Raw genomic sequence first — 26,719 nt, 5'->3', positions numbered from 1 at the left:
AAAAAAGATGCAGAAAGTAAGTGGCTAGAGAGGTCCCAGGGGAACTCAGAGAGTGGGGTGATGGAGGCCAAGGGTATTGCAACAAGGAAGGGGTTGTCAACCCTGTCGGTGCCCCTAAGACTAAAAATCAGGAATTGCCATTGGTGGCGTCGCCATGAGGTCCTTGGGGCCCTTCGTGGCAGCTGTTTGATGGCCTCTCCCCTCCTGGTACATATTTTACAAGGCCTGATCCAAAATGTCTTTGGCTTGTAATTAAAAACCACTGCCCTTTTCCCCATAAAACTCATGTGTGTCCCTGTGTTATTCCTAGGATGGTTCTGAGGTTTTTTTTTTTTTATTTCACTTTTAAATTTAGGATATTCTTTCTTTCCACGGGCTTACTAAATTATCTTCATTATTCCCCTTAAAGTAATTTTTTGTTAAGCAACTGAATTTTAATATCTGACTAGGGGATTAGAACTTGCCCATGTAAAGCATTGCAATTTTAAGTAATTTTTAGCATTTGGAGCACATATCACATGAAATAATAATAATAAGAAGAAGAAGAACTTATAGTTAAATCAGAAAAAAAATTAACTTGGGATTCCTAAAAATGACATTGAGATGTGCACAGAGCAGAGAGTGACTTGTTGACTCTGTGGACAGCCTGTGGCTGTCAGGCCTACATTCCTTTGTGGTCTCTGCAGAGAAATTGCCCAAAATTCTCCAAGGAATTGCCAAGGAATCAGAAACTCTTCTAGAGGCTGATAGAGCAGACAAAAAAGACCAGTCTTTTTTTTTTTAAAGATGTTATTTATTTATTTCCCCCCCCAAAGCCCCAGTAGATAGTTGTATGTCATAGCTGCACATCCTTCTAGTTGCTGTATGTGGGACGCGGCCTCAGCATGGTCAGAGAAGCGGTGCGTCGGTGCGTGCCCGGGATCCAAACCCAGGCTGCCAGCAGCGGAGCGTGCGCACCTAACCACTAAGCCACAGGGCCGGCCCAAAAAAGACCAGTCTTTTATCCAAAGGAAGCTGGATAGAGGTGGCAGATATGTACCCATGAGTGCTTTGTTCTAGGGAGAAATTGTCCTGGGCATAACACTTAGGATACCTTTCCACCCTCCTGGGTTGCTTTCAGCACCTTGGGAAAGCTAATGTCTCCTTCATCCCCTCTTGTTAGCAGGAGGCTGGTGGTGCCAGGGTTCATATAACTTTGCCTGAGGCCAGTTGTTTGGGCTGGCTGTAGGCCAGCCTGGGAGCTCCTACAGGTGAGGGACAAATGTCTGCTTCTCCAGGATGCGGCTCTGTCCATGGGGCACCAGAGATGTACCTTGCTCCCACAGCTGCTGAAATAGGCCCCTGGTCTGGTGATGGACAAGCTGAGATAGCCACCAGGTTCTGGCTTCCGTTGCCCCTGAGCCATGCCTGCAGCAGGCAGTAATGTTCCTTTTTGGCTGAGGGTGAAACCGAAACTGCTGAAGATCTGGAGTTTCCTCCTTCCAAGCCAACACTTCTTGACGTGTGCCCTTTCTGCAGTGCTCCTTGGAAGAGGAAGGTTCTGTAGTCCGGTATGTTTGGGAAACATGTATGTTGTAAGCCCTCTTGGAGGGTCGTGATCCTCCTTAGAAGAGTCAAGGCTCTGAAGAGGTCTGCAGTAAGAAACCTGCTTACTTAGCTTAACTCAGCATTTCTCAAATATAATTTAAGAACTTCCCCCTTTTCCTCCTCCCCAAATACCTATTTATATCATGGAGCATCTGTGGAAAATGTGCCAAGTCAACAACCCACTGAGCACTTACTGACCACGGACAATCACAGGCAGTCACTGGATGGCGGCGTCAGTCTCTCTTTTTACAGTGGATTCCTATACTGATTGTCTCCAACTGCGCAGAATTGCTATAGGCTCACATGAATCAAGTACTTGATTGTATTTTCTTGGTTCCGCTAAAACGAGTCTTTCTGCCTAGACACTTGGTGTAACTGTTTCCTAATCCTCACCCAAACTTCTAATGGAGGGAAGATTTGGAGCAGGGCAATTTAAAACTCCCTCCCCTCTTTGTCACCCTAGAAAGACATGTGCTTGGCGCCTGTGTCATTCTTGCTTCTTTAATAACAGACATGGCAATCTTCTAACACACAGTCAGCAAGAACTAGGTCACTGGATTTGTTGACAGCTGTGGAATCACAGATAGTGTTCGCTCTGCTGTTGGTCAGTCCCAGCATATCTGACCACGGTATCTTAAAAGAAGTACTGGTTTCTTGGACTTTTCTCCCCGTTTCTACTTTCTTCCCTCACCCTCACCCCTGAATTTCTTGTGCCATAGTTATTAATCAGATCTTCAAATATATTGGTTTTTCCAACTTTGGTTTTTTATCTCTCCCATATCATCACTAATCAAAAGTGGCATTTTATTCCTTAGCAGTGCTGTCCAATAGAAATATAATTTGAGCCACCTATGTAATTTGAAATTTTAGTAGTTTAATTTTGTAATTAAAAAATCAGTAGCCATATTTAAAAAAGTAAAACAGGTGAGAAATTAATTTTACTAATATGTCATGAGATCTTTTATGTACTTTTTTTTAACAAACTGAATCTTTGAAATCTGATGTATATTTTACACTTGTATCACATCTCAATTTGGACACTAAATTTTCAGTAGTTAAAAGTGAAATGTCCTACAAATAAAGTTGTGTTTAACAGAAAAATATTTTATACTGCTTCAGTTTTTAAGTTTAAATTAATTAAAATTCAATAAAATTAAAAATTCAGCTCCTTGGTCTCATTAGCCACATTATAAGTGCTCGATTGCCACATGTGACTAGTGGCTGCTGGCTTAGAAAGCATGGTTCTGTAGGCCTCATTGATTTAAACAGTGTTTAGTATTCTGTATTTTCTCAGTTGACACAAAATATTTGTGATAATGAGTCTTGTCAGCTACAAACTTTCCTCATGAAAAGATCCAAAAAACAGTTTTGGGTCAACTTTACTATATAACCTTTTAGGAATATATTTGAAATAATTAAATTTTTGTTTATAATATTAATTATTAATTTAGTTGTACATACATATTTTAAATTATATAAAAATATATAAATTTGGAAATAGTGCTTTTTCCCCGTGTTTACATTTCATGAAGCAGTTTTATTCCTACACTTTCCATGCATCTTTGCTTTCAGCGTCTTTATCATCACCAGAGTGACTTTTAGGAGCATCTAACACAGGTTTCAAGCTCATCGTATTTACTTTCATCCAAATTGTTTGGAATTTGGCATTGCTAAAATTTATGAATGATCTCTCACTAGAGACTCCATCCTAAGTCATAAGTGCTCATTCATGGAACATTAGGATAGCTATTTTTTCTTATCCAGCTCACATGTGGAGGAGAAATCTCCATAATGCAACCACTTACTCTGCATTGCTCTTAAAAAAAGGAGATGTCTCCTTTTATTAAAGATAACGTAAATACAAGAGAGTGCGTAAATCATAAGTGTACAGCTCAGTGAGTTTGCACAAAATGAACGCACCTGGGTAACCAGCACCCAGGTCCAAAAATAGAACAGCTCAAAGCCCTCCCTGTGGTCACTCCTGTCATTTCCTGCTCTATCCTCCCCAAAGGTAGCCTGCGTCTAATTTCTAACACCAAAGGTTAGCTTCACCTGGTTTTGAACTTTATATCAGTGGAATCTTTTATAAATGGCCTCTTTTCCTCCACACTCTGTGAAATTTCATCCATGGCCCAGAAAGTGGTCTTTAAAAGTGGTCTTTAAGAAGTGCGCTTACTGTAGCACCCAAAATTTTGTTTCATGCTAGAGGACTTATTTTAAATTTTTGTTCCTGCATTTCCTTGCTTTAAAAAAAATAAGTCCATCAGATGACTTTAATAAAGGTTCCAAACCAGATTTGATTAATGTGTTTTCCCTAGTAAGCATTTTGTTGTTCAAAATAAAGTGACCAAGACCTTGTATTGTGCGAGATTTTGTAAAAGTCTGTAAACGTATGAAGTAATTCCCTCTTTTCTGAGAAATAACATTTGGGGGCTAAAACCCAAGATCTATCCAGGAGATGTAGTGTGTGATTATATATGGACTGTGTATTTCCCCTTTCAGCTTACTGTGCGTGTGGTCATCATGTTGTGGGTATTGAATACTGGTCTGATTCTTGGCAGGGGAGATAACTTTTATGGACCTTCTTCCCCCAGGTATCTGCTTGGCTAGCTCCTTCACTGCCTTCACGTCTTTGCTCAAGTTCCCCTTCGCAGTGCACCCGCCCACCCTGCCCGCCATGTTTAAAAGAGCACCTTATTCCCTGCCACTCCCCGTCGTAGTGATTCCCTCTTCTCTTTTTCTCTTTTATCTGTAGCTCTTTTCACCTTCTAGGATGCTTTACTATTTTTACTTATTATGTTTATTGTTTCTTGTCTCTTTTTTCCATGGCGAGAAGAGTGTAAGTCATAGAACAGATGCTCAGTGAATATTTATGGAATGAAAGAGGGAGAGCCCATGGATTTCCAAGGCTTGAAAGCTATCAGAATCGTATGGGAGCAGATGCTTTCGGAGGTGACGCAATGAAGATAAAGTAGATGGACACTCGTACGTTTTCTTTTTCCTGTAACTTGCAGTACCCTTTTTCAGTGTTTAGGGTGGTTGAAAGCTGTTGAGTAAGCCCTCCTTGGAAGTGACTCATGAGGGTTATAGGTCACGGTTTCTACTCAATACTTCCCAGCAGACACGTTTACGAATATGGAATTTGCTGTTATCACCAGGAAAGTTTCTAAAGTGGCTTGCGTGCATGTATATATATATGTACGTGATGGAACATGTTTTGAGTGCTAATTATGCACTGTCAGTAAACACATGTGGTAGTTAGCGGGTTTACAGCACAGGTTGAACTTTCCCATCTGCGTTGTTCAGAGGTGCTGAACGTCCCCTCAGTGAGACCTCCTGTCTGCCGGATTTGTCTGGGATCCAGCACAGATAATGAGTGTGGGAATTTGGACTAACCTCACAGCAGTTCATCCTGGAGTTTATCCTGGCAGACAGTTAGACTGCCTGCTGTATCTTCCCCCGAAACTGGAAGGTTTCACTTTTATTGCTTGAGATTATGTGGAATCTTTTCTGAGAGTTTTGAGAGCCAGTTTGACAGGATTACAACCCACATAAGGTTTTCCCCTTTTCTGCCTTTGGGAGAATTCCCGTCAAAGAGCTGGGTCCCATTAGGATGGGTCAGCAGTGTGATCGATGACTTAGGGGAGGAGGGCGGTGGGGAAGCACTTGGACACAAAGTTCTCAATTACTGAAACTGACTTGCCTCCTGAAGGAGAAATCTGGAACTTTAAAGGCCCAGTTCCAGAATTTTCTCCTGATTCAGTAAAGGAAACCTGCTACTTAACTCATACTTGGGCAGTCATTTGGGCAGGGCACATCATTTTCTCAAGTTCTTGGCTTTCGTCTCTGTAAAATGAGACTTTTGCACATAGATAATCTCTAATGTTCTGTGATTCTGTCATCAATCTGGCTTTTAAATTATTTCTTCCTCATTATCAAAGAGGCTTATTTGATTAATTCAGGTTTATGAGGGTGGCATGCTGAGTTTTGGTGCCATAGGCCCTCATTTTGTGAATTGTGCAGGGCACATGTTAGTATTCCCTGTGCTCTTCATCCAGTAAGTCAGTGTTTGATGATCGACAACCATTCTTGTCTCTCCCCTCAACTAATAACTGTAATTGGAGTTCAATATAAGGGCTATTATTTTTATAAGTTCTTTTTTTCTTTTTTTAAGGTCATTTTTTAAAGTAAAGGTTACCTTCTGACACTCCAATGGAAAAAATCTGTTGTGAGGAAAATCTAAACTTTAAATGATTCATTTGTTGGATCACTTCTGATTTCTTAAGTGTTTAAAAGACTGAAAAATAAGATAGATTACCATTCTGTGGGTGGTTCTGTAATCTGTAGAAGTAACCCAAGATAGGTATGTTTGGACAAATGGCCCAAGTCTTCTAGTAAGAGAAAATAGATGAAACCAAGGTTTCCTATATAATTAATTACTTCCCAATCTATGTCTTCATTTTGTTAGCCTTGTAGCAGCATTCCTAGGTCTTGAGAAGGTAGCTGGGGAGGATGGGTGGTGGGGATGTTATTGTTTGGGGATGATAGGGATGTTATATTGGTGGGGGGTAGTAGGGATCTTATTTTTTTTCCAGCTTTATTGAGATATAATTGACAAATAGCATTGTGTAGTTTTAAGGTGTACAACATGATGATTTGATGTACCTATATATTAGTGAAATGATTTACCACCTTAAGGTTAGTTAACACATCCATAGTTATCTTTGTTGTTGTTGTTGTGAGAATATTAACATCTCTCTTAGCAAGTTTCACTTGTACAATACATACGGTATTGTTAACTATTGTCACCATAGTGTACATTACATCCCCAAAACATATTCATCTTATAAATGGAGGTTTATACGCTATGACCAACATCTTCCCATTTTCCCTCCCCCCTCAGCCCCTGGAAACCACCGTTCTACTCTCTGTTCCTATGAGTTTGACTTTTTTAGATTCTACATATAAGTGAGATCATACAGTATTTGTCTTTCTCTGTCTGACTTATCTCACTTAGCATAATGCCCTTAAGGTCCATCCATGTTGTTGCAAATGGCAGGACTTCCTTCTTTTTAATGGTTGAATAATATTCCATTGTATACATACACCACATTTTCTTTAAGTAAGGATGTTATTGGCAGCAGTGATAGGGATGTTATTGGGGGTAGTGAGAATGTTATTGGTGGGGTGATAAGGATGTTATTGAGCAGAAGGCAGTCAAAGAAGTTTCTATAAAGAAAGCTTCTTCAGAGAGAAAAAGGTTGGGATATGGAGGATACAGGGAGTAGAAGTCAGAAGAAAAATACCTGAAGAGATGGAAAAACTTTAAAAGAAAATGTTTAAATATATTCCTGGTAGAAATAAAGTTAGTTTTTGATGGAACACTTATTTGTTAGTTGGCGCAGAAACTTTATTTCACTGACTTCCCATTTTGAATGAGAGATACAGTGGTTATTCTAACTAACTTCTGAGACACTCCCCAGAGGGGGCAGTGGAAGATTCTCTTTATGACGCCTTAAGAATAACACCAATGGATTTTTTCTGAAGCCTCAAGCACAGGAGTCTCTGTGACCTTTTCTGACTCTGATCGTGGCTGGGAATGTGGGTATCATTCTGTGTTGCTCTTGAATAGTAAAACATCATCATTAATTCATGTTCTGCACATTTGTAACTTGAGATAAACAAGAACTGAGCCTACGTTTGCCTACAGGTTTGCTCAGCGGCTTAATAATGTAAGGAAGGCACTCTGCAGGGCCGGGGCTTGCCTCAGGGTACCCTCTGGTTCCAGTAGTTTGGATCCACCATCACAGACTCAGGGACTCATTACAAACTGCTCTTACCTCTTTGTTAAAGCAGACGCACTCCCTAAAGGCCCACTCCTTGCAGGTATTTGTGTTATCCTTATTTACATTTCTGCATATTTAAGAGTGCTGCTAACTGCATCCTTTCTAAAGGATTGTGGATTTTACTTTAAGAAATTACTGCAGTCTGGTATCTTCCCATGGGTGTGAATTAGTGAGAATTACTGTATTTTAAGAGGATGTCTATTGCTGCGTAACAAACCACCCCAAAACATAGTGGTTTACAACAACAGTCATTTATTTTGTTCACAGATCTGCACCTTGGGCAGGACTTGGAAGAGGCAGCTAATCTCTGCTCTACCTGGTACCACCTGGAGTGGCTTGTCAGTGGCTGGGGGGTCCACTTTCAACATGGCACACTCACGTGGCTGGCAAGTTGTTGCTGGCTACAGGCCTCTCCACAGGCTGCTTGGGTTTCCTCAAAACATGATGGCTAGGTTCTAAAAGCAAGCATCCCAGGAGAACAAGATGGAAGTTTATGGAATTATCATGACCAGGTCTCAAAAGGCTCATAGTGTCCTTTTCCCACGTCACTCATTGGTGGAGGCCCAGACTAGTTCAAGTAGAGAGACGTAGACTCTGCCTCCTGATGGGGGAGTGGCAAGGTTCCAGCAGGCTATGTGGGGTGGGAAATATTGTGGTGGCCATCTTTGGAAAATACCGTCTGCCACATACATGAATTCAGACATGCTATGTTCATTTATGGTTCATTCCATTAGGAGAGAACTTTGAGACCATGCAGGGCTAATATGGAATAAATAAAAATGAAGGCAAGAAGTGGAAATCAGAAGTTGACTATTGAATATAAGGTTTATTGGGCATTGAAAATAATCTTTAAGTTTAATTCCCAACATGCAAAGGCCGCCCCCCTAAAAAAAACCCTATTTGTTACTCGAAGAGATCACATATCTTCATGAGATCTGAAACTCTCTCAGATCATTTCCATCTTCCAGAAAAACCATCCCAGAGTTCTCCAGGGTATTTACAAAAGAACAATAAAACATTCATTTGTTTAGCACATTGTAATGAAAACCATGCCCAAGCACTTAGTTTAACTGCTCTATTTACCACAGGGGTTTCAAATGCCATTATGACCCTGTTATATTTTTGTTGATCTGGAGTCATGGGAATAGAAAAGGTTTTTTTTAACCGAGTTAAAACTAGGATAGCGTTGGTCCAACCACACCATCTCAACGTTTTGTTAAAGTGCCTTTCATTAATGTTGTGGAAGCCTATGTAAATCAGGGACTGGTGGGGAAAAAAAGTGACGAATACTGGATGTTAAAGCAGCGTGGTGTGAAGGGAAGCATCTGCTCCTGGTTCAAGTCCTTTAAACGTATGTTCTTTTGCCTAAATCGTTTAACTGTGGTGCTGAGATTTTAGTTCCAGGAAGGCTCTAAAACTGGTTTTCCAAAAGATTCTCGAGAGTCTTAATAAGGCCTTGGGGTTCTTTGCCCCAAACTTGTAATTCGGGGGTCACTGGTATTACCAAAGTATAAAATTGGGGTTTTCAACCTCAGCAGCTCCAGAATTCTAGATTCTAGTGGGGCTTTTTTTCTTTTCTTTTTTTTTTTAGGAAATGCGTTGTCTTTCTTAGGTAATGCCTTTGTGAAAGATGGCCCGGAGGAATGCCCAGTTATGAGGCATTTTTCATGTTGATAAGAAGTACTGATATTAACAAATTGTTTGTTGCTGCATATTTTCGTTTTCCTGAGGGGAAGATTACCTTGGTTTGTTAAGAGATGGACTGGAAACCCAGGGGCTGTGAGTAATTTTATTATAACCGTATTGCTTTTTTGAGATGTACCCCTGGACCTGCAACCCCGTAATTTCTGTAGGCCTCAGTATTCTCCACTGTTAAAATGATAAAATGATACAGGTAGCAAACGAAGTGCAGATTTGCAAAATCTCAAATGAGTGTATTTGCAATACATTGGCCCCAGGTGAATATTACTTGAAATCATAAACTCATAAGTTTCCACTTAGAAGTAACCTCAGATTCTGCAAATTTAATTTCTTACCTGTTCATTCCTCTAATAAACATTTATTGAGTACTTACTAGGTACAAGGGACTGTTTTAGATGCTGGGACATAGCAGAGAACAAAATAGATAGCATTCCAGCTCTCATGGAGCTGTCATTCAACTGGGAAAGACAGACAATAAGTTAGTAAAAAAGTTTGTGGAAATAAGTGATATGATGAAAATTAAAGAGGTCTGCTGAAGTGTGACCAGGTGTCCATTTTTAGACTGGGATTTCAGGGAAGGCCGGAAACGGGAAGAGGAGACCCTGGTAACAAGGAGAAACCATTCATGGGGAGATTGAGTGGAACAGCATCCGAAAGAGAGGGAGCTGCGAGTGCTGAGGCCCTGGATGGCAACGAACTTTGAATGGTCAAAAAGCAAAGGCTTGTGACAGTGGAGGGGAGTGATCAGCGTGTGGGGTAGGGCGCTCCAAGGGGAAGGACAACATGGCTATCTAGGGGTGGATGGAGGGATGGCAGGTCAGCAGAGTGTCCACTAGTGGTCTAGATGTGTAATGAGATAATAATGGATTGTCCACTCTCTTTTGTGTCTTTCCATAATGCCAGAATTTATTAGGATGAATTCAAAGGATCTCTTTGCAAGCAACTGAGGTCTGGGAACGGCGGTAACAACCCGGCATTCCTTTACGGAGACTCAATCAAACATCACACATTCAATCATATGAGTATCATAAGAACATATTAATTAACACCAAACACAGCATTCAGTATGCGTGAGGTTACAGACCAAAGTCCACAAAGTCCTTGGCACGATCCAATGAGTTGGAACGGGAAATCGGTCCAGCCGAAGGGGACAGCGAGAGGCACGGGAACCAGCAAGGTGACTAGCAGTGTGTCCTCCTCTCTTGAGTACGGCTTGCTGGCCTCGGTGTTCCATCATCTCTTTCTTTTATGCAGCTTCCTTATCTTATCCAGGTCTGCAGTCATTCCATCTGGTTATCTCTAGGTGTGTCTGTGGTTTGTGTGGTTTGGTTTTAGGTGTTCTGTGGGTGTTCCTTTAAGGTGTTGTCTGTTATGCCTGTAACTCCGTTTTCTTGTGCCAAGTCCTTAGCATGAGTTCTTCCATGTTGTATGCTCTCTACAAGATGGAAGGCCTTAAACCTTCTTTGTTGTGACCCTGAGTGGAGGGATGGATTTGACATTTGTGAGAGGGTCCAGGCAGAGAAAGCCAAGGATGTAACAGCAGGAGAGTAATGGAAAAAGCGGATCACATACTGGACAGGGAATGATGAGACAGAGCAGACATCTGAGTTTTTTTTTTTTTTTCTGAGGAAGATTCGCCCTGAGCTAACATCTCTTGCCAATCTTCCTCTTTTTCATATGTGAACCACTGCGACAGCATGACTACTGACAGACGAATGGTATAGATCCATGCTTGGGAACCGAACCCAGGCCACCGAAGCAGAACACACCTAACTTAGCCACTAGGCCACTGGGGCTGGCCCTGTGTATTTCTTTTTTTTTGGTGAGGAAGATCAGCCCTGAGCTAACATCTGTTGCCAATCTTCCTCTTTTTGCTTGAGGAAGATTGTCCCTGAGCTAACATCTGTGCCCATCTTCCTCTATTTTATATGTGGGATGCCACCACAGCATGGCTTGATGAGCGCTATGTAGGTCCACGCCCGGCATCCGAACCTGCAAACCTGGGCCTGCAAAGCGGAGTGCACGAACTTAACCACTATGCCACTGGGCCAGCCCCCTTGTATATTTTGGGTGTGTGTGTGTGTGTATGTGTGTGTGTGTGTGTGTGTGTGAGAGGAAGATTAGCCCTGAACTAACATCTGTTGCCAATACTTCTCCTCTTGCTGAGGAAGACTGGCCCTGGGCCAACATCCGTGCCCATCTTCCTCCACCCCATAGGTGGGACGCCTGCCACAGCATGGCCTGACAAGTGGTGCATAGGGCCGCGCCCGGGATCCCAACCCGCGAAGCCCAGGCCACCAAAGCAGAGCGCGCGAACCCAACCACTACACCACCAGGCCGGCCCCACCCCTGTGTACTTTTTAAAGCAGGTTTCTGGGTCTTCACTGCTGGCCATGTTTAATTAAGTGGCCCTATGTCTCGGTTTGCTTGGAGAGTTCTAGCTCATACCTGTTGTCCCAGCACAGTTATTAATAGTCCTTGTTTGTTCGATAGGTGACCAGTTGTTTAACACATCAGGGTCCTGTGGTGTATCACCTTTTGGTCAACAGACTGCTCTCTCTACTTTTAGTCTCCCCCCTACCCCTCACATCCTTTCCCATGGCAAGTATCGGCTCTGTGACCTCTCCCACGAGCTCTGCGGTGACTCCCAGGCCCCCAACTACTCTCTTTGCCTCCCGTCTGCTTGCTTCTATTACCCTACCCACCTCGATCCATACCACGTCCTGTGGACAGATTAATTTTCCTTAGGATAGGCCTAATTATGTCACTGCTGCTCGGAAGCGGCGATGGCATCTCATTGCCTACAGAATAAAAAGTCCAGACTCGAAAGATTCAGCACTCTTCAAGATCTGGCCCTGGTATTTCACAGTATAGTTTAGAGTATAGGATACGCTATAGCGAATACAATGCTGAGCAGTATAATAGGTAGGAATATGGTCTCTGGAACCAGACTGTCTAGGTTTGAATCCTACCTGCCATTTACTAGCTGTGTGACCTTGGGCAAGTTGTGTGGGCTCTCTGGGCCTCAGTTTTCTAATCTGTAACATGGAGATAAAAAAAATACCTATTGTCATTGTAAGGATTAAATGAGTTAATCCATGTCAAGCCCTTAGAACCGTGTTTGGCTCATGGTAAGCTCTCAGGAAATATAAGCTATTCTGATTATGGACTTTTGGTGCAGGCACACTGAATGTTTGCTCTTCTCTGCATAACCTATGACATTTTCTTATCTCTTCACCTTTGCTAGCCTTGTCCCTAATGAGAATCCTTGCCCCAAGCCATTTCTGTATGCACAGATTCCACTTGGGTAAGGTTATTTTACCAACTGTGGATTTCAGCAGCCACAAAACTAACAAACTGTGAAGTCCAGTGCACATTCTTTGACTTTCCCATGAGACTGTGACAAGAGTCTCTTTAAATGCTTTGCTAACGTAATGTTTTGAGATTCAATTTATCCATTTCCTTTGTGGGTGTGCACTGGCCTTAGTGCAAGCCTGGGGGGTCTTGTAGCCTTGGGGGGAGATGGCAGATACTCCTGCCACTTCTTATGCCTCAGTGCTCCGACCTGGATGACAGCAGCTCTCTTGGGTCAAGGTCTTTGCTTTTGCTCCAGGATCCTGGTCTGAGCACAGGCAAATACATATGTGCTCAATTCTGCTGATGAGCATACATTGAGGGAGATTAGGGATTTGCAGGGCCAGTGAACATCTGCCAGAGGTGACACCCATCTGCTCCTGCATGTTGACTCCTTCTGTTGTGCCCCTCCTGATCTATTATGGCAAAGTGCTGTGTGTAGTGGGATGATTTGGGGTTGGAGGTTGATTCCAGAAAGTATTCGTAAAAAGCAGTCTTCAATTATACCTCAATAAAGGGGGGGAAAAATGTCCTGAGCAGACCTGATGGAGATATGTAGATATCCTGTGTGAAGTACAGGAATGCTGTGTCTATGCAGACAAAGTAACCTAGAGCACTGAGCCACTTTGACCAAAATGTATCAACATTGCTGTGCTAGATGTGGATTTATTTGCCCAGTTTGATTTGACTTAAATATCAGTTGTCTTATATAACACTTGACTTATATTCTCTTCTTTATTTTAGTACATGTGGGTACTGAACAGATTTCAGGTTTGATTTCACATCAGATGATGTCTCTACATGATAGATATTTAAATAATTATTTTATCTGCCCTGAAATTCGTTTTCTTCTGAGAGCTGCTTTGTTCCCACAATCCAGCTGTGTGATTTCCATAGGAGCCACCCTGCCCCTAGCCAGAGCTGATTGGCCCGGAAGTGGACACTTGACCTGACCTGAGCCAATTAGAGCCCTTCCCTGTGATCTTTGCCTTGTGTGTAACCAGGAAGCTTAGACATTCTATCTCCAGTAGCTAAGCTGTAAGCAGAAAAACTCAGAAATTGGCAGTGGCCGTATTTTCTGCCACATGGAGAAAATTGGCCCTAGATAAGAAAGAAGAATGATACCAACAAATAAAGAAAAGTAGGGACAAGACTTGGAAAAAGTTTCCTGACAGTGCTGGAGATGCTGGTTCCAGGTCTTCCTGAGGTCCAGCCCTGGCCCTACCATGTTAACCACTTGCTCTTTGAGACACCACTGGGTTGTTCCTCACAGATAGGCCTTTCCTTGTTCACTTCCCTGTCGGGTCTTTGATTTCCACTTTTGACATCAGGTTGGGATCTTCTGGCGGGTTGGTTTGTAGGGGGCGCTAAGAGCTAGTTGAAGATCTTTGGAGGATGGGAACTGAATAGCACTTCCTCTCAGTTCTACTGATTTCTAACTCCCACGCACTATATTTTCAATGAATTGTGAAATTATAGGCACAATGTAAGTGAAATAACTGAGTTAATTAACACAGATAACGAGGGCCGGTAAAACTCCTTTTGTCAGAAATGCCTGCTCTGAACAGAGCCACCAGAGGATTATCCGTTCGCTACTCCCACCAGACACGGCCCCATCGCTTCCTTTTGTTTTTAAGAGAGTTTACAGTCTTCTGAGTTCTTTCATCATTTCCCTAGCTTCCCACCAAATCACCCCTAATAGTGGAGGAGAATAAAGCAGTACCTCTTTCCCCCAGCCCCAACCCCACCAGGGACTTACGGGCAAGCAGTGGTCCCTCAATCTGAGCATAGACAGTGTGAGAAGGATGGACCTCAGAGTCACTCAGTTGCTCCTTGAGTTAGACCAACACATATGAAATCCAGAAGGTCAGGGATAGTACCTGTTTGGCTCATTATGGTTTCCCCAGCACCTAGTGCCCAGCACATAGTAGATACTGAGCAAATAATTGTGTAATGAATGAATGGATAATATTATCCCCATTTATAGATGAGGAAACTGAGGCTCAGATAAATCAACTGTGTTGACCAGTAACAGCTAGTGAGTGGCAGGGCTGGGTCCAAAGCTTTAGGTCTCAGGCTCCTTGTCTAGGGCTCATTCTGAGACCTGTTAGTCATTAAAAGAGAAAACCACAACGCCAGAAGGTCTACGTGATCTTTCCTTGTGGCCCCATAATGGAGCTAAACACCCAGCAGTGCTTGGTAAAGGTTTCAATTCCTGAAACTAAGTGTTAACACATTAGAACAAAAGGCAGCTTCAGACTTGAGCTAAAACTTGTGTTATTTTTGAACCTCCTTTTTCGGAAAGCTGTACAAGACTTTAGGTGACAAAAGGTGAGAAGGTTGTGTGTGTGTGATAAAATATTCACCGTAAAGACTCGTGTAACCGTGCAACCCAGAACAGCATTTTTGTGCCTGTTCTTGATATACAGTACATGCCTCTATTTGTAGGTTCCCTGTGTATGTCATGGATCCCTAAGACTTTAAAATGTCAGCTCTCATGGAAAGGTGGCCCATGAGTTGTGAGGGAGGGTCAGGGTGGCCAGTGGTCTGGTTTAGGATATATTTGGGATTTATGTGTGTGTGAGTCTTGATCTTTACCCTATATTATATGCCTCTGAAATCATTGTTGAAAACTCTGTTTCTGCTCCTCAGTGCTTTATGTGATTTATTATGCTCCATAGCAATGGTTAGCCAATAGAACTTTCTGTGATGATGGAAATGTTCTATATCCACACTCTCCAATACTGTGGTCACTATCCAACCAGTGGCTATTGAACACTTGAAATGTGGCTTATGCAACTGAGGAATTGAATTTTTAACTTTATTTTATTTGAATTAGTTTAAATTTAAATAGCCACACTTGGCTAGTGGCTACCATATTGGACAGCAGCTCTCTATATTTTCAAAAAGTAAGTTTCTGATTCCCAGCATTAATTAGCTCATTAGTTATAGGCATTCCATTAAGTTCATCATAAAATTAGAAACTACCTATAACTTGTAGAAATTAAATCTACCAGCTAAAGATTGAACTTCCCTTACCTCAAAACATGGCGGGGAAATTTCCTTTACTTGGGCAATAGTGACCGCTGTCAACTTTCTTGCTGCACTTCAATTCTCCCCTGGGACCTTGAATCAATACCAGATTAAATCCTAGTGGTCTTGCTCCTGTTTGAGGCCTGTGCTCTCTCACTGCCTTTGGGAGCTCTTAGCCATCTCTTCATTTCACACCAAGTCAGGTTTAGATTTAGAGACCTCCATCATTCTGCCCTGTGCTGTCTTATTCCCCTCACTCCCTTTACCTGCTTTCCTCCTGTATTAGAGTTCTCCAGAGGAAAAGAACTAATAGGATTATCTGTCTATCTGTCTGTCTGTCTGTCTATCTATCTATCTATCTATCTATCATCTATCTGAGAGAGATTGAGATTGAGACTGATTTATTTTAAGGAATTGGCTCATGCAGTTGTGGGAGCTGGCAAGTCCAAAATCTGCAGGACCTTCTGGCAGGCTAGAGGTTTAGGTAAGAGTGATGTTGCCATCTTGAGTCTGAAGGTTGAAAACTCAGGCAGATTTTCTATGTTGTTGTCAGTAGGCAGAATTTCTTCTTTGGAAAATTTCAGTCTTTGCTCTTGAGGCCTTCAACTGATTGGATGAGGCCCACCCACATTATGGAGAGTAATCTGCTTTAGTTAAAGTCAACAGATTGTAGATGTTAATCACATCTAAAAAATATCTTTTTTTTTTTTTTTTTTTTTTTGGTGAGAAAGATTGGCCCTGAGCTAACATCTGTTGCCAATCTTCCACTTTTTGTCTGAGGAAGATTGTTGCTGAGCTAACATCTCTGCCAATCTTCTTCTATTTTGTATGTGGGACGCTGCCACAGCATGGCTTGAGGAGCAGTATGTAGGTCTGTGCCCAGGATCCAGATGCACAAACCCCAGGCCGTCGAAGCAGAGTGCATGAACTTAACCACTGTGCCACTGGGCTGGCCCCTCTAAAAAATATCTTTATAGCAACATGTAGATTAGTGTTAACCAAACAACTAGTCCCCATAGTTTAGCCAAATTGACACATAAAGTTAAGCATGACACCTTCTTCATTAGATTCAGACAAAATGGTCTTAGACTGTCTCTGACCCTTCACCTATGTCATCTAATATGGCCTTTGGATACTCAATTCCTGTTGACCTGTCAGCAGGAGCATTTTCTGCTCATTTGTCTGTGTTACTTATAGCTTTCATTTTTACTAAATCCAACCCATGTCCCACCCTGCCTGATACTTGACCTCTGAGACACAAATACGTGTACTAGACAAAGTGTATATTTGCGCTTACCATTAGCAGCATGGTATCCATTTCGAAAGCAGAGTAACAGACAATATGTCCTAGATTTTCTGGGACTATTCTAATGTCATGTTGTTATTTTTAATAAAAGTGATTATTTAAATATATAACCAAAGATGATATAATTTTTTATAATATGTTGAGACTTTTTATAGAAAAAAGAAATCTTTTTCACATCACGATCCCTGATTTTAGGTGGGGAAAAGATGGTTACCATCAAATTTGTTCTTACTCATTAGAGAGCAGTTGAATAAAGACTCGGATCAGTTGAAAATGGTCTTATTTAATTTTTGGTGCCTGAACCAGCAATTGTTCAAATGCAGCAGAAATGAGAAGAAAGTGGGCGAGGGTGTATTTCAGTTTAAACTAGTGTCCAGCTGGGCATCTTGGCCCAGGTCGGATTGAATAAAGTAGAAAGAGTGTTATCATTGAAGGAGCATAAGGTTGAATTTAGGATACTCAGAATCAAGTCTAGGCTTTGCCTGTGATTAGCCCTATGAAGTTGGACCAGTCACGTAACTGTCACAGAACCAGTTTCCTCTTCTGTGAGGAATTATTTTGAGGCCTAAGATAATGCATGTTAAAGTTCTTTGAAGAGAGTTGTACAATGTTATCAGTTATTGTTTTAAGTAATTGCAGGTGTTAGGGAAATTTTGTGGGCATGCATGTGACAATCTGTGGGGAATTCCTTAACCAAGGTGGCCTGAGTATTCATGATTTGATCTTCCGTTTTGATTTGACTCCATGCCCGTGAAGACCTGGTGTAGCTTGAAGTAAAAGTGGTGTCCAGCCACAGATGATGAGCTCCTAAAGTAAAGTGATCTTGGATGTATGGAGAATGGGAGAGGGATTCCATAAACACTGGGGGATAAATCTGGCAGGATATGGTGAGTGGATACACAGGAATAGAGAAAGAGAAGAGCTAAGACCCCTTGACTCTAGTTTGAGAGACAAGGTCCATGGTGGACTCATCAGCTGTGATCATTGGCCATGTAGGTCTGAACCCAGAGCCAAGTCAGGGCTGAGGAGTCTAAATTTGGGAATAATTAACATATGACTAGTGGCTAAACCCAGGTGAGTAGAGGTCACCACAGGGAGTGTAGAGTGAGGACAGCTGGTGGCCAAGGATGAACCCTGATGGACACCATCTAGTGCCTGCCATTATGATGTGCGTGAGACTTCCTCAGCGAAGGTTATGAATGAACAAATGAATAAATAAGTGAATGAGAGACAAACAGGGTTCAGTTTGACAAACACAGTCAAAAATGACTTCACTGAAAAGAGAAAAGAGAGTGCTTATAAATTCTAGAATAAGGTAGAAAACCGGAAGTGTCAAGGCCCCTAGGATGTAGCCAAATGTTCTATATAAAATCTAAATGCGGTTCTTCTGGTTACAAAGGACTACTCACCCTTTCTGGTAAACAGTTTGGCAGCCTGTCCCAAGCCTTTGAAAAGTTAATACCCCTTGACCCGTTAATTCCACTTCCAGGAATCCACCCGAAGGAAGTAAGTATTGCTGCAGACAAAGATTTATACACAAAGATGTTTCGTATTCCTGAGACATGACCTTCCCTGGACGGCTTGGAATTGCGGAGTGGGGGGGAGTGCATCTTTACCATTTAACTTTGGCATCTTTTTAAAAGTTTTGATACTATGCAATACTATGGTACAAGATAAAAATTTTCATTGTTTAAGATACAAGATGAGCATTCAAAGAAATCTTGTGCTTTGCCCTCAGACCCCCACTCTCCTCTGCTCTTGGGGTTCCTATAGTGGGAAAGTTGGGGATATGCTGGCCCGCAGGGTGAGGTCAGAGCCTTTGTTGGCATAGTATCCAATGACATCCGTGATATGGTCCTTGTGATTTCCAGTCCAACTACATTTCTGGGCACTCCTGGCTTCTCATGTCATGTTTCAGAAATATTTCCAGAAGTTTCCTCAATACATCAAGCTGTTGTGCACCATCAAGCTTTTGCCCGTGTTTATCCTTCCTTCTCTTTACCTGCATTGCCCTTCTCCCTTTTTTTCACCTATCTGGTGAACTCCTATTCATCCTTCAAAGCTTCCTACAAATTTCGTCCCCAAATAGGTTTTGTCTAGCATGGTATTTTGAAAAAAGAAATTGAATTTGAATGTTTAAGGTGAAGCATACACATTCCAGTTCTCCCTATTGCATTACACCATTTCATTTGTTACAGCTCTGACCTTCCGTGAGACACTTTTTTCAGACTCCCCTTCAGGCAGAAATAATCACTTTCATCCCTATCGTTTCTTTACCTTTCTATCCATTATTGCATTTATCACCCTGTATGAGACATTTTTGGAATATTTACTTTTTTCAGTTATAAAAGTAATATGTATGCTTATTAGATAAATTTTGAAAAATTCCGTGCAAATAGAAATACTATATAATTGTCATAATACTGTGTCTATAAAGTTTAGAATCTTGATTTTTTTATGTAACATAATATAAACATTATTGTGCCATGTGCCATTACATGTTAGTATAATTATGTTTAAAGTCTGTTTACAATAATTGGCTGAGTCTTCTTGAGAATCGGAACTCCAGTTGGTATCCCCAGCACCCAAGCGCAGTGTCGGTCAATGTAGGGACTCAATGAATGTTGGATGAGTTCTGGAGCTGAAAAGTTCATCAGTCTCCATCCCTACCTTCAAGGAACTCATTCTGGGAGAGGACACATACATGTTCACTCATTGTTTAATGTATTCATTCATTCATTCACTCATAGATACTTGTTGAGCACCTACTATGCGTTGGACATCATTCCAGCACTGAGGACATAGCAGTGCACAAACCCCTGCCCATGAATGTATATTCTAGAACAGTGATTCTGAAACTTCAGGGTGCATTGGAATGTCCTGGACGGCTTGCTAAAACTCAGATCTCTGGGCCCCACCCCAGGATTTCTGATTCAGTTTCTGAGTCAGTGGGGCCTGAGAATCTGCATTTATGACAAGTTCCCAGGTAATGTGGATGCTGCTCATGTGGGCCCACACTTGGAGATCCCCTGGTGTAGAGGGTAGGTTTGCAGTACAGTAGGGCAAAGGAGTGTGGTTGTCCAGTGTGTTGTGGAAGAAGGGCACACGTCTGATTTATGTCGAAGCCTTTCCGATTCTCCAAGTTCCAGTAAGGAAGGAGAGGGCTGGGATAATGCCCTGTGTCCGGAGTCCTCGCCTCCTCACTCTGGATGACTCTCAGCAGTCTGCAGGCCGCGGAAGCCTGGGACCGATAAGGAGAGAGGGCAGAGCAATAACGATGGCCATGAGTACCTTCTCTGTGCCCCGTCCTTTGGCACATTTGCCATTCATAATGTCTAATCTTCAGAGCAACGCCAAGGGAAGTATGATTTCCCCCATTTTAGTGATGAGAAAACTGAGGCACAGAGAGCTTATGTAACATACCCTGGTCCCCTAAGCCAGTGAGTCGCACATCTGGGGCTCCAAACCAGGCCTTTCTGCCTTCAAACCCCGTGACTCAAGTTGAGACTGGCCTATGGTTGAGCCCTCATGGGATCAGTTTTAAAAATGCTTCGGCAGTCGCAGCTGCTTCCTCTGTGGTAAGATGCTAATAGCAGGGGCCGGTGCAAGGCTGTGCCTACCGTGTACGTTTCTCGAGCACAGCAGCAAAGAGAGAGGCTTGGACTTGCAGTTTATTAGGGAGAAAGCCAGACTGGGGTGTAGGGGGCTTGAGAGCTGAAACAGTGGTCTGCAGTTTGGGGAGAAATAGCTAATTGTCCTGCCTGTAGGAGCTACATCTGGAAATTATTAATGTTATTTTCTCAAATGAAGAAATTTGTAGAAATTTAGTTTTTGTTTATTTTGACAACAGGTTTGGTGTGTTGAGAATTTCCATAACGTGTTCAACACTAAATGGAAAGCCAGTCTTCCCAAACCCTTCTGAAGAAGCGTAGGCTGGCAGCATCATTTCACGAACAGTTAAGACTAGAGAAGAGCCATCCCACTCGTCTGCAGTGGACACTTGAGAAGTTGGTACTAGAGTGGCCCGGTTCCCAGGCTCTGGCACAGTTTAGAATGCTGCCATCTGTCGCAGTGGTCCACCTGTCGGTCACCTGGATTACTTCACTTTAGCTCCACGTGGAAGGACCTTCAGAGGTCTCTGCTTTAGCGTAATGTCTTCACCTTCTGTCAAAAGTTTAGAATATATAAATGGTGTAAGAACGTCTCTTTATTTTCTGTAAAACAAAGGAAGACACATTTAGCTCCATATCTTTGCAAGAGTTATCCAACAAATTTCTCTGTTCCTTACTAGCAAATTATACTTCTCTTTTATTGACCGGGCATGTTTCCTCATTTCATTTGAGAGCTGTAAAATCCATTGCCTTTCTCTTTTTGCCTGTGTTGCCGGGAAGCTCAGAGCTATGCTTTGTATGCAGTAGCTTCCCTTAGCCTAAGGTTCTTTGGTATAATTATCTCTCTATTCTTTTCTTTTAAAACTTTTGCTACCTGTGTCTTTTTAAATAAGCTTTCTAAAATAATTTATAAAAGTAGGTGGATATCACAGATTGAGTGAAAAATACATTTTTGGAATGGAAAGGATGACTTGAAGTTTGTTTCTTTTTTTTAGCTTTTGAAGAGTGAATTGATCCAACCATGGGCATGTATGTGGACACATACATGTCCAAGAACATGTGTGTACTTGATGCCGTGAGATGTATCCACTTAGTCTTATGTTTAAGAGCATGAACTTGGCCCAGGCCAGACTTGGCTTTGAACCCTGGCTTCTCACTGCTTGCTCCATGAGTTTAATGTCTCTGGGCCTCAGTGTCCTCACCTGAAACAGAGATAATGATACCATGCAGGATCGTTGAAGGACCGAACAAAACAATTTATGTAAAATGCCTAATGCAATGCCCGGCACATAGTAGGTCTGCAATAGATGGTAATTACTACTAATGTTATGTCTAGCAGAGGCTAGACTTTATAGAAAGACGGGACTGCATATTTGCAGCTGCTCTAGGTTGTTTTCTAGAATGTGCAGTGTTGAACTAAAATGACTTTCTGCTTAAAGTTAGGGTGGTTCCTCCTAGGAGGGCTGCCAAGGCTTGCTTCTCCCTCAGAGGGAGTACTCCATACTGGTGTGTCTTACTAATTGTCAGATGACAGGAGGTGATCACTGCAGAGGCCTCATTTTCTGAGGTCATCCACCGAGGGGTTGGTGACTAAGACTTAGACAGCTCTGAGGTCTCTACTTCCCCATTTATTTGTAAAGTGACTTGGGCGTCCTTGCCCAGAGAGTCTGCTACAGCCCATCCTCTAGTTTGGGCTGGCTCTTGCTTGATTTTATTAGGCTATTACTTTCAGTTTTTCTTTCACTTATGACTATTAGGTTCAGTTGCCTGGGAGTATTTTTTAGGGAGGGGAGGATTAAAGTGCCGCAGTCCTCTGTGTGGAGGACTGCGTTAGTCTTCCATCTTGTGGGCTTGGGAAGTTACCTGTCACCTAGACCAGATGGTGTGCACCATGGCCTGGAGAGTCATGAGTCTGCCCGAGCTATGCGTGTGGGCCGGGCGAGGTCTTCCGGCTCCTTTGGCTTCGCCTCGGACTGAGAGTCCCGCGAGCAGGTGTCCCTCAGATTCCCCTCTGGCGGGGAGTGTGCGCATCGGCTTTCACATGGCAATGGTTTTCCCCACCTCTGCCCTTCTGTGCCAAAACAATTATTTCAAAGAGGAAGCTCTTTGGGTCATAAAATGTCATCTGGTAGTTAGTGTATGGTTATATAGACATGCTGTATTATACGGTAGCCTGATTGGCAGGAAGTAGGTGATTCATCAGAACAAAAAATGAAAAAATAAACTCTTACCAAGATGAACTTCCTCTTTCAAATGCTCTTTGTTCCAGCTCATCTTTTTAGAACCTTTTTCCAGCCTCTCAATAAAAAACAACTAATAGGGACGAAGGCAGTGTTCAAAGAGAGGTAATCCCAGCCCTTCATAGCCAAGTCTTTATTTTTTCGTAGTTAACAACAACAAGCCCCATGCTGTCTGTCCCCAGTTGGGCCAGGGTTAGGGTGTGGACACTGCCTTGAGGACATGGAGCCTCTGCCAGCCTGATACATTTCATGTTCAAACTGAAATATCCTCAGAGGCCTCCAATGAGGCATTTTGAATGTTGCATGTGTGTCCCCCCCCCCCCACCCTCTGATAGAACATCCCATTCACTTGATTCCCTTCCTTTTGTTTGCCTCACAGATCCAGGAGGCTGCGAGTCGGGGCCTGAAATTCGTCGGTGTCATACCTCAGTACCACAGCCCTACAGGGAGCAGCCCCCCGGGGGATGCCAGAGATGTGAAAAAGGAGCCGGGCGGGTGTGGGGAGAAGGAGAGCCTGGGGGCTACGGACGTGTGCAGTGCTCCAGCAGGGATGGACAGAAGCCCAGAGCCCAGCCAGGGCCCAGGAGGGGAGGCACCCGTCGCCAAGCAACCCAGCTTGCCCGCGGGAGAGGGAGATGGCGCAGGATTTTCACCAAGCGGGGTGAGCAAGACTCTGGACAGACAGGATGGTGACCCCTCAGAAGTGCATGAAGAGCCACTCTCGGGAAGTAAGTATGTCAGTGCCGGGACTTTTGACCTGGTTAAAGAGAGACTAACAGCTTTTCAGTAATCCCTATGGCATTTTAGGAAAAAGAAATGGAATTGGAGTGTAGAGACAGCAGTTCATCAAACTGGAGAAACTTTATCAAGCAGTTTCTCTGGGCCTTCTGACTGTTTACTCACTGAATTTGTGGCTTACAGGCAGCAGAACCACATGAAATTGACCTGCAATTGCTTCGAAATGTCACGTTTGAAGTGGATTCTAGAACGCGAGTTATTTCATCCCCTGTGCTCTTGCGCTGCCCCTGAATGACCCTGCTCTAACACAGGAAGTGTTAACATGCCGGGGCACCATTGCAGAATGTACATTCCACTTCTGGTCTGCTTATTTTGAATATCTGCCTAAAGAAAGAAATCAAGAAAGCCAGTTGAGGACAAATTGTGCAGGAATCTGGTGATTCAGATCACTAGGCTGTAAACAACCAGATTTCAGGGAGTTCATATAGTTGACAGATCAGCACCGTGGAGAGAACACTCTGCCAAGGAGAGGCCACCAATTTATGAATCCTCCTAATCACGTTGTAATGGCCATCAGAGCCTGCGCCTCAGGTTGGGAATTTCAGATAAGAACACGACCAGGATGATAATAGCCGACATTTGTTAATACTTCCTGTGTAGCAGGCCCTGTGGCCATAAGCATTTTATACGACTGATCTCTTCATTCTCCCAATAGATCTCAGATGTTGGTGAGCTCTGTCATTGCCCGTTTTAGAGCGGAGTTAACTGAGGTTTAGAGAGTAAACCTGTTGACCAGGCTGGAAATTGGCAGATCTGGCAGGTGACCCCAGGCGGGCTGAACCACCATCTGTTACACCTCTCTACCTGGTCTGTCCTGTGTAATACCCAAATAGACTAACGAGATTTACTGAGGCCCTCAGTTTACAGGGAGTGAAGTTTCTCTTCATTCCCCATAATTCCCTTTCCTTTTCTTTCTTCAGGAAATCTAGCGTCCAGCCATTTCCCGAGAGCCGGCTAGTAGATGAGCTTGGGCCTCTTCTGGCCTTTGGAAGGTGGATAAGTAACAGGACTGACAGGAGGAGACCGCCAGGCCATAGGAAGCCTTTCTCTATAGGCCTTTCTTGATCACCTCCCTGGTTAATGTTATTATTTATTCTCTCTTGAAATTAGCCTCTTATAAATGATGAGGAACAGTTAAGGCTCTGAGAATAGAAAAGAAGGTGAAATTGTTTCTTTCGTTATGTCATTACTTCCTGAAAAGAAAATTGTGGGATGGTTCATTTTGGGGCTTATTTGCAGAGTTGATTTAGAGGGAGAGATTGGTGCCCCCTCAGTGCTGGGATATGTTAGGACTATTGTTTAATCAAGGCCTGGATCCTTCTTAAATGGGTACTGAAGTGGAGCTCTTCATTTGTGGGACTTTTCACACTGCTGGAGGTAGACTTCTGCTCCGTCCAGAGGAGCTGAGAGCACATTTAGACCCTGTGTGTGCCTCCTGGTGAATGTCCAAGTCTTGTTCTAGAAACTTCCATCTTCTCATTGCTGTTGGGCTGGGTGTGTGCTCAGAATCCTGAGAAGGAAGACGGGCCTCCTTAGAGCCCTTCTCTACCATCCGGGATTGTGGGAGGGTGAGGGTTCAGGGCAGGAGTCGTGGAGAGGCAGGTAGTGCAGTGGTTAAGAACCCAGACTCGGTTTACATTCCAGTGTGCCACCTTCTGGCTAGGCAGTCCTGAGCAAGACACCCTTCTGTATCTCAGTTTCTTACCCTGTAAAATAGGGATAAAAAATAGTTTCTTGTTGACAGCTTAAGTGAGATGTACGTTTAAAGCACTCAGCACGGCTCATTCATAAGTGCGAGCTGTTATTATTGGGGTACAGGCTCAGTGGTCCTGATTGTTGACCTCCACCTCCGCATGGAAGCCTGGCTTTGAGAAAGGAGGCAGTTAATACCGAGGTTTCCCTCGGGAGTTTTCAGATACTTCCCATGTTTCAGAATCCATCTTTCTCCAGGATTCCTTCATCTCCAAGATTCATTCCTCCTCCTGGGGAATAATGAAGTAATGTGTGTGTTTCTGGAGGCGGTTAGCCCTCAGCTGTGGAGGGTGTCACAGTACCCCCACCCATCTCACTAGATAGGCAGCTATTGTCTACTTATGAGGCTGGCCCTTATCTCTCTGCTCAGGAGGCCACAGGTCTCTCTGAAATTTAGGCAGCTCACTGTTATCCTTTATTCCTCTTTTTGTGGAATAAATGGGTCTTTGGATTTTTTTCGTCACTTAATGCACACACAGGGGTTACTAGTGCACATGCATGGCCTGGCGGGGGATGGACAGACGACAGTCATGATCGTGGCAAGCTCTTCCCATGTGTCATCTTGAACACGCCTTACAGTGGCTGTGTGACAGAAGATGCTCTTATTACGCCCATTTCACAGATAAGGAAAGTCACCTTGCATGCCCTCATAGAGTTAAGTTTTATCTCATAACTTGAGCACTCAGCCTCCCTGAAGGCCGAACGTCCAGGGACCCTGTCCCCACTGGTCATGGCCCTCACCTAACCCCAGCTTCCCTCCTAATCTTTTTCCTAGGAAGTCTCATGGTTTCCTTCCCTGGGAAGTCCATGCACCATCACCACCCCACCCCCAGTGTCCCCTCCCTGCTGCTCGCTAAGCTTTCAGCTTGCCTTTCTCTCAGGGCCCCCTAAGGATGGTGAAGTGTTTTTACTCCTCTTTCTGCCAGGTGGGCTTAAATAGGCAATCACAGCAAGACAATTAAAAAAAATCCAGAGGGAGTCTCCCTCCTCCCCTTCCTCTCCTCGTTTAATTTATTTCCTTTATAGGAGGCCTGGGGGGGCCTCGGAGTCTAGGCTGCGACTGCTCAGATGGGGCTTGCCAGTGAATTCTCCATCTGGAAACGGGGCAGGTTCCCCCCAATCCCCGTGGGCTCTGGGGCTGCTCTGGTCCAGAGGTTATGCCCCCTTTGCCCACGCAGGCCCCTTGGGAGGCCCATCATGTGGTTTTCTTCCTGTTCATTGACTTGTATTTCCTCCTCCTGGGGAATCTTCTATTGGTTTGTTGTCCACGCTGTGCAGAGATCACCTGAGCTGCTGCAGGGAAAGCCCCGTGCCCCTGCCTCATCATGCGCAAGAACGGCCCCAGCAGCTCCGCTCAGAAGAGCACGAACGGCCCCTTGTGATGCATTTCTGTCGATGAGGAGCTTGCTTTCTTCATATGTCGTGAACAGGCCAGGGCAAGGAAAGGTTAGGAAGGGGTCGCCGGGTGTCCACTGTCACTTCTCTCCTGGC

General features: G+C 43.4%; 1 protein-coding gene across 2 annotated transcripts in view; it reads left to right on the top strand.

The window, feature by feature from the left end:
* The window catches only part of RFTN1 (raftlin, lipid raft linker 1), a 200,644-nt gene that overhangs the window by 116,272 nt on the left and 57,653 nt on the right, over positions 1-26,719 (top strand). For both annotated transcript variants that reach the window (XM_004419947.3, XM_087430595.1), the window contains one exon: positions 23,058-23,406. In XM_004419947.3, coding sequence (XP_004420004.1) covers positions 23,058-23,406 — 349 coding nt within the window. The remainder of the gene's footprint in view (positions 1-23,057; positions 23,407-26,719) is intronic.

The sequence above is a fragment of the Ceratotherium simum genome, chromosome 5, assembly GCF_057802395.1.
Source record: "Ceratotherium simum simum isolate JZ-2026a chromosome 5, ASM5780239v1, whole genome shotgun sequence".
NCBI classification, from domain to species: Eukaryota; Metazoa; Chordata; class Mammalia; order Perissodactyla; family Rhinocerotidae; genus Ceratotherium; species Ceratotherium simum.
This window is presented reverse-complemented; position numbering and strand designations above follow the sequence as displayed.